The sequence below is a fragment of the Brassica oleracea genome, chromosome C4, assembly GCF_000695525.1.
Source record: "Brassica oleracea var. oleracea cultivar TO1000 chromosome C4, BOL, whole genome shotgun sequence".
Taxonomy (NCBI): Eukaryota; Viridiplantae; Streptophyta; class Magnoliopsida; order Brassicales; family Brassicaceae; genus Brassica; species Brassica oleracea.
In genome coordinates, this window is record NC_027751.1 from 34,206,466 (window position 1) to 34,218,442 (window position 11,977).

An 11,977-nucleotide genomic window follows, 5' to 3' on the forward strand; every position below is an offset into this window, starting at 1 on the left:
AGAGTAAGAGGGAGGATGAAGATATGGAGTGAATGAAGAGGAAGAAGGGTGCTTGTATTTATAGTTGAAATCCTGCCGACAGACCGAGAAAATTCCGATGGAATTCCGACGGAAACGGCTAGTTCGTCGGAATTTCCTCGGAATTTTTAAAATCTCCCAACGGCTCTCTAACAGCTATAATATATCCTCGGAATTCATCGGTTTTTTCCGAGGAATACGTTTTTCCTCGGTATTCCATAAGAATATTCCGACGGATTTGTTTTTCCTCGGAATTCCGTCGGTATATTCCGAGGAAATTCCCAGGAAACACAAATTTTGTGTTTCCTCGGAATTTCCTCGGAAATTCCTCGGGATATTCCGAGGATTTCATTTCCGTCGGAATGTCCGTCAGAATACCGCTGTTTTCTTGTAGTGGTGGCTTCAATGTGGTGTTCGGTTTGAATTAAAATCTTCAATCTGATTGCAAAGAATGGGAATGTCCAAAGAATGGGGACGCCAATTTCAAACAATGGAGGCCGAGAGTCGGAATTGCCCCAGTTCGAAGAACCCAAATAATTTCTCAATCGCGGGGAGAGAGAACAAAGAAAGAGAAGAAAGCGGGTCCACATGTGAATACCTCATTTGATTTTTTGAATTAAAATGACTAAAATTTTTCATTAAAGCACTAAACAGTCATTTGTACCTTTAGATTTAATAAATGTAAATATAGGATTTAGATTTGAGAAGTGGAATTTTGGGGAGGGTGGAATTGTACGATTAAATAAATTAATATTTAAAATAAAAAATAGCTTCAAAAAAATATATTTGGATTTTAAAATAGAATTCAAAAAAATTGAAAATAATTAACAAATGAAAAGTTCGAAATGAAAACTTATTATTCAGAAATATATTTTTTTGTATTTAAATAATTATTTATGTTTATATATCTATAAAGTACACGTGTAATAGTTTTTTACCTTTTTAATGAATCGTTTTTGGTCTCTTTTTTTTTGTGTGATTGTTTTTAGTATCTTTTATGAGATTTGCCTATAATTTATCAGATCTTAAACTTTTTAAGTTTGGCTTATCCAGCGTGAAACTCACCTTTAACAACAATATACAAGTTTCGGTCTCAGATTTGTTATCATCCTTCACAAAGTAAAACATGAAATTTCTTTGGAGTTGAATACATTTCAGTGGATAAGTTATTTTGGTCTTAATTATAGATATATGCGTACAGAAGAGTGGTCAGAGATGATCACAAAAAGTCAAATGAATAGTTCGCACGCACGTCACTGCTTACGAAGAAAAAAATAAAACAAATCTCAAAATGAGGCGGCTTATTCTTGGGTCATGTGGCAGTATCAGAAGTCAAAAGACTAAATTTGTCCCTCAGTGTTATTGAATCCATCATTGTCACCCTTTTTATCTATAAATATATCCGATCCTTCATTCTTGACATTCAAATTGAGAAGGATAAATGGATAAAAACGCCAGAAGCTCACCGTCTTTCCCTCTGGCCGGTCGTGTAGCTATAGTGACTGGAGCCACAAGAGGCATCGGTCGTGCGATTGCAATTCACCTCCACAGCCTTGGCGCAAGAGTTACCCTCAATTATGTCTCGAGCTCATCAGAAGCTGAACTATTGGCTTCGGAACTAAACGCGTCATCTCAACAAAACTCAGCAATATCAGTCAGAGGAGATGTTTCAGATCCAGACCAGATCAATAACTTGTTTGATCAAACCGAACAAGAGTTCGGATCAAAAGTTCACATTCTCATTAATTGTGCAGGTGTCTTGGACCCAAAGTATCCATCTTTATCCGAGACTACACTTGAAGATTTCGAGAAAACATTCAGAACTAACACGAGAGGGGCTTTCGTGTGTTGCAAGGAAGCCGCTAAGAGGGTTGTTAGAGGAGGTGGTGGAAGAATCATTATGATGTCTACTTCACAGGTCGGAGCACTCTCGCCAGGTTATGGTGTCTATACCGCGTCAAAGGCTGCCGTGGAAACAATGGTAAGAGTGTTGGCAAAGGAACTGAAAGGAAGCCAGATAACCGCAAACTGTGTTGCTCCGGGGCCGGTTGCAACAGAGATGTTCTACGCAGGAAAAAGTGATGAAACGGTGAAGATGCTTGCAAGCGCGTGTCCAATGGGGAGGATTGGTGAGCCAAAGGATGTTGCGGAGATTGTAGGATTTTTGGCAGGTGATGGTGGGGAATGGATCAACGGTCAGGTTATTAGAGCCAATGGTGGCTTTGTTGTGTGAAAAAGGAAGATTTAATTATAAAATATTGATGTGAAAGTCTTTTGGTGTGTTGAACTATGTTTAATTCGTTGATGAGTGGTTAATGAAGTTCAGATGTTTTTGTTTTACTGGGGACGACAATGCTTAGTTTTGCTGAAACTAAAAGACAAAGCAGTATCTAATACTCACTTAATTTAATAAACGCATGTTTAGCTCATAAAAACAAAACAGTATCTATCTCATATTCATTCTGTTTTATTTTAATTGTCATTTTATTTTAAAGTGCATAGAGTTTCTATAGCTACCAGCCTCCTCCTTTTCTTTTCTAGTTCGCCTATATTTATGTACTCTTCCAGAGTCGACCGAGTTTTTTTTTTCCTCAGATTTGTATCTTCCATTTTCCTTCCATCTCTCCTTACTTTTTTGGGATTCTAGTTTATTCTTCTCAAAAATATTCCATTATCTTGTTTTCTTCCATTATCCACATTGGGCCACTTTGTGTCATGAATCGTAAGCGGGCTTTTTGTAGTGTTTTAAGTCATTTTGGAATGTTTTACGACTTATGTATTTTTACAATATTTCTCAGAAAAAAATCATCAATTCGCACGAAGCTGTAGTTTTTGATGTCGTTGGTCTATGAAATGATAAAAATCATTTAACTGTTGCCAACTCGACGTTTTGACTGCATCTACGAGAAAACGAGAAAACAACGTATTCCTTGTGTTCTCCACAAAATCTCAACGGAAACTCCGGTTGCAACGAAACAAAGAACATTTTGAACTAGATGCAAGAGAAAACATGATGAATCTGAGGACTTGGAGGTGAAGAAGCCTGATGGACGACGAAGACATGATGATGAGAGAGAGGGCGATGAAGACATGATGAGGACAGAGAAGTCGATGAAGATGGAGGAGAGAGGGCAATGAAGACATGATGAGGGGAGATAGAAAATTAATAAGAAGGAGATGGGGCCCATGGGCGATGAAGCCTTCTCCTTGACTTGTCTCGTCTCTTTCTGTTCTCTGTTCTAGGTTTTGTACACTTTTGATATTTTTCGCTTGTGTTACGAATGTTTTTCTTTTAAACTTTTTGAAAGTTCTTTTGCGGAATAGTTTTCTGTAAAACTTTTCATTTCTCATAAATACCTTACAAAGGAACGTTTTTCTCATAAAAACATTACAGAGGATGTTGTAAATAGTTGATCATCATATCTAATAGAATTAGAGATTATAGTTATCCGGTGTTAAAAAAACGTTGATTTAACATAGTTTGAACTTTGCTATAAGAAGATGTATTGGACCCATAATTTCCTAATCATTTCCAAAGGGAAAAAACATTCATTATTACTTTCATTTGATGCGCGTATAGATGTCCATAATTGTACATTGATATTCACAAAGTTAAACCAAGTATACCCAACACAGATTGCAGAGATACGGTGTCAACAAGAAAAGCAAATACTATATAACAAACACAAGAACTTTATGAAGAAGGTGATGGCGATGAATCATGATCCTTTAACACATCTTCCATTTGCTTCATCTGATCATCATTTTCCCTCTCTTTGTGTACCGCAGTGCCATCGTGCTTCATTTTAGAATTTTTATCATCCTCAATGACATGAACATCATACACAATCGGTTCTCTATCCCCAGCATCATCTCGATCATCATCACTTTGCCTGTAGGTTTCAAGTTCCTTCTCAAGAAAATGCTTCTCTCTCTCCCTTTTGAAGAGAATCTCCTTGAGAATATTCATCTCTTCTTCATCATACGCAAATTTCTCCTCGATCATCCTCTCATACTGCTTCCCTTCCATTTCAAGGGAAGCTTTATCAGCTTGTAACCTCAGAATCATAGCCATAGCTTCATCAGCTGCTGATGCCGAAGCTGCTCTTTCTTCTTCCAACTCCACCATTAAAGCAGCTCTAGCTAATCTCTCTTCCTCAACAGCTTTTTCAAGAAACCTCACCTTATTCATCAATTCCAAGCTCTTACTTTGAATAACCGAATTCTTCTCCTCTTCTTGTTCTTGATGATGCCAAACTCTTGGTCTACTGGTAATGGCCATATTCTGGATTCTTTGTATGATTTCGAATGGCCAATCAAAGAGAAGTTTATAGACGTTTTGGTAGCCAAGACTTCCAGAACAGGGTAGGAACTTGGATGCAATAAAGACGAAAGCTGATACACATAAAAGACAATAAGCAAATGCTAATTCAAGAAAAGCAACTAAGATTTCACAAAGTGTCGGTCTATAATAGTCCATCTTGTTTTCTGACTCTCTCTCTCTCGAACGATCAATAGTCAAATCTTGCCCGAATCTGGAATCACAGCATGTCAATCTGAACTGAACCTTATGATCTGAAAAGAGAAACCTAAATCCATACAAAAACAGAGAAGGGCTTAACGTTTTATACACTACAATAAAGATTTCAAGAACAGTTAATTTCTACAATCAGTATGCTTTTGAATCGGGAATTTTAATGAATTCAGCCAAAAGAAAGCAATAGTTCCTTCAGAAAAAAAAAAACATAGAATTCGTCAAAGAAAACAAAATTAAGTTTGTAAAAGAAGGACCAAAGGAAGTAATTTTCGCAGCTATTAGACAGAAACCTCAATGAAACCTTTACAAGTAAGAAAATTAATATCGTAGTTTATAAGAAAAGTCAAGAACATAGAGAAAGGTGGAAAGAGAAGAGAAAGATGAAGCTGAGGTCAGAAAGAAGCACCTGGAACTTTTAAAGTCAAATAAGAGAAAAGAAGAGCTCCGGCTAGTTGCTCCGGGAAGAGGATCTTCGTTTTCTTTTCTTTCTCTAAATCAATTAAAACGGAAGAGTCGGCGTAACATTAGTTATCTTGCACTTTCCTTGCAAGTGTATCTCCAGATAAGCAAAATGATCGATCCACGTGACCAAACAAATAGAAAGGCCTTTAATATAAACGGTAATTGATATATTTTTTGTCACACAATATTATATTAAATAAGAGAATTAATTCAGTAAGGATAAAATAATTTTATAGAAGAAATTAACAAAAGAAAATTGGGCTCAATAGCACCAAAAAAAACCATAATTCGCTATCTAACTAAAATATGTTTAATCTGGATATCAGTTCGGTTTTATGTTGGTTTTTGGTTTTTAATCTCCTAAAATATAGTTATAATTCTAAATCAATATTTATTTGGGTTTGTTCAGTTCAAATTATTAAATTTTTTGGTTTTTTTCCGGTGATAACCAAAAATTATAATTATTTGGTTGGTTTCATGTTATATGAATTTTAGATAGTCCTCATATCAAACCAATAGTTTCGTATTATAGTTTCTAAATTTATAATAGTTAAAGAAAAGGAAAATAAAATTATTAAGACAAATCATTTCACTACAATAAAGTATATAAAAATGGTTGATAAATATATAAAGATACTTTTACTTAATATTAAATGTCATTTTTATTCAAAATAACACATGAAAGATAAAATTCTTATAATAAAATTGATTAAAAATAAAATAAGCCTAGGCATTAGTAAAAAAAAATTCAATATAAATAAAATCAAATTGTATCCGTAAATAGGAGTGGGTATGGATCGAATATCCGAATATTTGGAGGTATTACTGTCGATTCGATCTGTAACCACCCGATTATTCGGTGTCTCGAATATCCGGAAAAAATTTAGAATTCTCACGGATATCCAATTTGATCCATAAATAAAATAAAAATTTTAAAATAAATGAAAAATCTAATAATAATATAAAATAATAATATTTCATTACAAAAAAAATTATTATTTAACTTTTTAAATTCCAATACTTAATATAATAAATTTAATATATAAAATATTGTAAAAATTATATAAACTATAATATATATAACTTATGTATATAATTATTTAAATATATGTATATATATATATATATATATATATATGCATATAACGGATTGAATCAGATATATGTTCCTAAAAATATTAGTATTTGTGATTTGCTTCTTTTTTTTTACAGATATTGCATTTTAGTATTTGATTTGCTTCGTAGGGTTACGGATATCTGTATTTTTCGGTTCGAATCAAAACGGATAACGAATCAAATAAAAAATTTACAAATTTTGCTCAGCCAATCCGTAAATAATAAAAATTATATATGTATAATTGGACTTTCGATTCATTATCCATTTTGATTCTAATCGACAAATCTGGATAGTGTGAGTTTTATTGGAACCTTACATGTGAGTTTTATATTAAAAGAAAAACGTAAAATACATAGTATGTACACATTTATGTAGAGTTTGGCTGAGAAACTCTCTATATAATACGTCAGCGTACTTATTTTCAAATCGCTGTGAAGCTATCATTATAATGTGAATGCATTTATTACAATGTTTCTCTTTTAACATACGAGAGATGTATTATTTCTACAACATGAAGATTGAACAATAGAGCGGAAACATCGTTTGGGATTTAACACGAAATTCACCAAACCCTTTATACATAAGCATAATATTATGGTTAGTACACTTTAGGAATGTTTAATAGAATAAAATAATTTAAGCGAGAAACTAAATATTTAACTAAATTAGATTTTATTACCTAAAGCTTTTCCAATCCACCAACACCTCAAAATGCAAATGTTAAAAAAGACACCTAATTCAGAATCTATCGAACTTGTCCGTATATAAACCCCGTGCAGCAAAATGAAAATCGACGCCACTGAGAAATATAAACATTATGATTGAATTATACTATTAACTTTCAAACATAAAATGAAAAATTATATATTGAATACTCACTTTAGATCTTGTAAAGTAAATTATATGGTCTACGTCGTATCAAATGCTTTTAGTGAAATAAGCATATCAAATGCTTTTAGTGCAACACAAATATGGTTTATTCCTCCTACTGAACATGTTGCTAATTTCAGATATAGGTACTTATATTGAATTTGAACAAAAAAAGATACTTATATTGAGCTTTATTCGAGTTTAAATAGTAACAAATAGATTTGAATTTGTACATTACTGTTGTAGCTATTTTATTATTTATGATAAACTAACCATTATAGCGTTTGTAATTATTATCTACTATTATAAAGTATAGTTCCCTCTCTCCAGGGTTCTCCACGTCACTAATTCCTTTCTTCCTATCATGACACGTGTCCGTTTAACTAAATGCAGCGTATCATTATCTATTACCGAAATTGGTTGGGCTTCACGTGTCTAGAATTCTTTTTTCTTTAACCTTTGTCTTTTGTTCGGACTTAACTTGGGCTTATACGTTTGTTTCAAGTCTGTTCTTTTTTTAGGCAAACATAAAGGCCACGACGTTATTGTGGATGATGTCGACGGTAGATTTTAGGGTTCTTCGTATTCTCAGAGTAGGTCCAACTACAATGGAGGTTCTGAAATCTTCCGTTCATGTCGTTTCGTCTTCGATACATCTCCTCCAATTCGTTTCAGGTAAGGTGCTCCATCGCTATTAAGAGCCTTCTTAACTCTTTAGACCCACAGAAACCGCGATTCCTTATTCAATGCTCCTAATCTCCTTTCAGCCGGTGTAACTCCACCTATAAAAAGGTCTGTCTCGATCCCATGAACATCATCCCACCATCTTACTTATCTTACAAGAGAAACTTTTTTACAGTATTTTGGCTAACACATCGATTATACTCGCCTATTTGAGAGCCTGTCTTTGTTCTTCCACCGTGGAGGTGCGACTTTCCGGTTTTGGAAAGCTATAAACATGAAATGCTGTGGGGAGCTAATGGGTGTAGATATGCTCCTCCTCCACGCTAAGGTGATTCGGTTAATAAACTCATGTTAATTATAGTTTATTAAATATACACTGCAGTGTTTACTATCAGAGTACCAAATTATGTTTTCAATTTATTTTCTCCATTTAGAGATGGTTTTGTATCTGTTTGTTGATTATGATTTCGTTTTTTTTTTTCTGTTTTCAGGTAATACTCATGCCAGCCACCGTCAACGTCTAACCACCTACATGCATCTTTTGAAAGCGAGTTCAATATACTCCTTGAGCAGATTTGATATGACTCGGTGCAATCAGAATTTCAGACATGTTCATCATGTAAGCATAATCATTCTCATTCTATGATTTTAGATCTCTTTGCATTGATCAATAATAGCATTTAGGAACCCACAAATCTAAAGTTATCCCCTTTCTGTAACACATGAGAGTTGTGTAGCTTTGGAAAACTCTTTTTGTGTCACTTGAATTGATATTTTGGTTGATTTTTGTATGGTAGCAGAGTTATAGAGTCATTAAGTATCACTTTTCAGGACCGTTCATTCTCGTCACTTCTGATATGGTAGAAGAAGTATATGTGACAGCTGAGGGAAGTGAATGATAGTTGTCCCTGAAAGCGAAATTATCAAACCCCCAAAAGCTGGAGCCGAAGAAGCAATCGAAATGTGGACAGAAGTTGCTCTAGGTAAATACTGTTTAACTGTTTCTCTATGATTGAAATTTGGTTTCAGTTGATATATATCTGCACTTATATGGTCTGATTTGCAGTTTAATTATGGCTGCAAAAGACCAAGACCCATAGAATTTAGTTATATTATTGTCACTGCCTCCTACTCTGCTCCCTTTGCAATATATCATCAATAATAAAAGGTATGTGTCATAAGAAAAACGCTTTTCAGTATGTTTTGGTTGTAGTTTTGCAAAGAACATAATCTCAGGATGATGAAAATTTCATAGCCTCTGGCGACATGTATGCAGAACCTTCAGCAAGGAAATCTGGCCATCGATTTGCAAATAAAAGGACCGTGGAGAGGTGACGTTAAGATATTAAAACTGGAATATGCCTAAAATGCAGTTGCTTCCATCAACAACTCACCCTCACATGCAGATAAGCTATTTTGGAAGCTATGTTCTTAGCGGCATCAAAATCTCTACCACTTGATTCTTACCTATAGACCTCATTCTTCTATCATTTTCAATAACTGAGGTTTGTTGTTTGATATTTATTTCAAAACATATTTTTATGTGTTTAATGTTGAGATATATTCGGTAAAATATTCACGCTTATTTCAAGCTGACAGATTCTTCCGTCACCATTCACTTCACCATCCTAACTAAGTTTGTTGCAATAACGGCGGTCACCCCTATAATACTGACTGAATATAAATGTTTAGTAGAGGTTGAGATCATGACCGTGACAAAAGTAGGCGACACTTTGCATCCTTTCACATTTTGCCGACGTCAATATCCCCTGCGGCTCTGCTATGCGATGACAATCAATAAAAGTCAAAGATAAAGTCTCAAACAAGCTGCTTTATACCTCCCTAGGACGGTCTTCACTCATGGCAAGTTGTAAATTGTGTTATCTCGAGTGACATCACCGGAGGGGTTTAAGATACTAGACGTTACCTCTGAGTCAGATGGAGCTGATGGAGTAACCAATATAGTCTACAAAGAGATCTTCAAGGCCCTCCAAGACACAAAGGTTAGCATTGAACTGGTTTAGTTAGTATGCTATTTCTGAATCGATATCTTTTCAATTACTGACCTCATCACTACATCGCAGGGAAAGAAGGCAATGTGGTATTGAACGATTATTGGCTTCGACCAAGATGACGTTTTCGGCTGTTCTAAGCATAATATTTACAAAGACTCGACTCTATCTTCTCTTACCGTTTTCCATTTACTACTTCGATGAAAACCATCATTTTAGCGCTTTAAAATATATATGATTACCAAAAACCTCCTAAATAAATAGAATCGTTGAAGAATACACACTACTATTTAATATTTAACCCTACTAAAAATGTAAAAAAAAAAAAAATTACCTACATGGCAGCTAAGCACTCACTTATATAAAAATACAAATCTGACATCAAATGAAGCATTCACACGATGTTAGATAACAAATCCTCAAAATATGTTGTTGATTAATTGAAATACATAATAGGTAAACGCTTAACTGTTGAGCTTAAAATTTGTAAAAAATATTAACTATAAATTAATGGCCACAACTGTATACTCAAAAAATGATATTATTCCCATATTCGAGAATTATAATTATTAACCACAATATTCAGTATTCAAAAATCCGCAATCAAACATTCGTCGCCTATATTGCTTTTTCTTTTTGTATTTATTTCTCCATTTCTTCCTTATTAATAAACTTATAAGTGCCATTAATTACATAATATATAAGCAAATATATATTTTGGACCAAAAGCCAAAAAATCAACCTCCATTGTTAGTACTAGATATCTGGATCTAATTATTTTTGGACCAAATCCGATAGGTTTATGTATTTCATAGTGTTATAAAACTAAAACACAATAAAACATTATAATTTAGGATTAAAACAGGAAAAAATAAGAATGCAATACTTTTTTAGTTATATAGTTGAATTTTGTTGTAGGCAACATAATCAAACTCACACCCAACTTAACATAAAAGGAAATTTACACGAACACTACAAGAAAACGTGCCCATAACAACGAACATTTACGACGAAAATATTTCGTCGTAAATTTACATGGTCTTTACAACGAAATTACGATGAATCTAACTTTCGTCGTAAACGCCATATAAATTTACGACGAACTGATTTCGTCGTAAACTCCATGTAAGTTTACGACGAATGTACGTGGAATGAGAAATACGTCGTAATCATTACATCGACATTACAACGAAGCATGTTACTGTTATATTTAGGTGAAAACGTGTATTCAATGGGCTTTAACTTACCTAATTTCGTCGTAAAGTCGTTGTAAATAATATGTTAAAACCATGTAAAATCCATGTAAAATATTCCTTGTAAAATCGTTGTTATATTTCAACTACCCAACTCGAAAATTTCTCTATATATATGTCATTTCCCACAACTCTCTTCCTCACAACACACAAACGGGAGAAAAAAAATCAGAAAAAAAAAATTTCAAAAAAAAATCTAAGAAAAAATGGCCGGTGGCGGTAGTATTTACGAGTTACGGAGTTGGATGTATTTGCACAAAGATTCCGACGGGAGGGTGACGAACGCATTTCTGAGCGGGCTAGAGACATTCATGCACCAGGCGGGCTGTACACCGATCACACAGGAAAGCGGTAAGATGTTCTGCCCCTGTCGGAAATGCAAGAATTCAAAATTTGCACGTAGTGAAACTGTATGGAAGCATTTAGTAAACAGAGGATTTACACCACAGTACTACATTTGGTATCAACATGGAGAGGGTTATGGGGGAAATGAAGCTAGTAGTAGTAATAATAATTTTGAGGATGGTCATCATAGTGAAGAACCGAATCATTTGCATAATGAATATAATTATCATCAAGATCAGAAGCAGATGGTAGATCATGATAGGGTTCAAGATATGATTAGTGATGCATTTTTAGAAACAACTACAACAATAGCTGATGGAACTGGAAATGTAGAAGAACCTAATTTGGATGCAAAAAGGTTTTATGAAATGCTAGATGCTGCAAATCAACCAATCTACACTGGTTGTAGAGAAGGTCTCTCTAAATTGTCTCTAGCAGCTAGGATGATGAATATTAAAACGGATCATAATTTACCTGAGAATTGCATGGATGCATGGGCGGAGTTGTTTAAAGAGTATTTGCCAGAAGACAACGTGTCTGCTGAATCTTATTATGAGATTCAAAAATTGGTTTATAGTCTTGGGTTGCCTTCGGAGATGATTGATGTTTGCATCGACAACTGCATGATCTACTGGAAAGAAGATGACAAGTTAGAAGAGTGTCGATTCTGCAAAAAAAC

At 34.1% G+C, this 11,977-nt stretch overlaps 2 protein-coding genes across 3 annotated transcripts; one reads left to right on the forward strand and one right to left on the reverse strand.

The window, feature by feature from the left end:
• The first annotated feature begins 1,434 nt into the window (after positions 1-1,434).
• On the forward strand, positions 1,435-2,358 carry LOC106339946 (short-chain type dehydrogenase/reductase). Its single transcript, XM_013778811.1, has one exon. It carries the CDS (start codon positions 1,460-1,462, stop codon positions 2,249-2,251), a length of 792 nt encoding a protein of 263 aa, XP_013634265.1. The 5' UTR covers positions 1,435-1,459; the 3' UTR covers positions 2,252-2,358.
• Positions 2,359-3,555: 1,197 nt separating this feature from the next.
• LOC106337458 (myosin-binding protein 3) lies at positions 3,556-5,121 on the reverse strand. Of its 2 annotated transcripts, none has more exons than XM_013776567.1 (2): positions 4,962-5,121; positions 3,556-4,413 (listed from the first exon to the last, which is right to left on the reverse strand). In XM_013776567.1, the coding sequence occupies exon 2, from the start codon at positions 4,298-4,300 to the stop codon at positions 3,713-3,715; it is 588 nt and encodes a 195-aa protein (XP_013632021.1). In that variant the 5' UTR covers positions 4,301-4,413; positions 4,962-5,121; the 3' UTR covers positions 3,556-3,712. The 2 variants fall into 2 exon arrangements, with proteins under 2 accessions (XP_013632021.1, XP_013632020.1); XM_013776566.1 differs by having other exon boundaries at positions 3,556-4,607.
• Positions 5,122-11,977: the final 6,856 nt, after the last annotated feature.

Coding starts and splice junctions, on each gene's coding strand:
- LOC106339946 (XM_013778811.1), top strand. CDS start 1,460: ATGGATAAAAACGCCAGAAGCTCACCGTCTTTCCCTCTGGCCGGTCGT.
- LOC106337458 (XM_013776566.1), bottom strand. CDS start 4,498: ATGGACTATTATAGACCGACACTTTGTGAAATCTTAGTTGCTTTTCTT.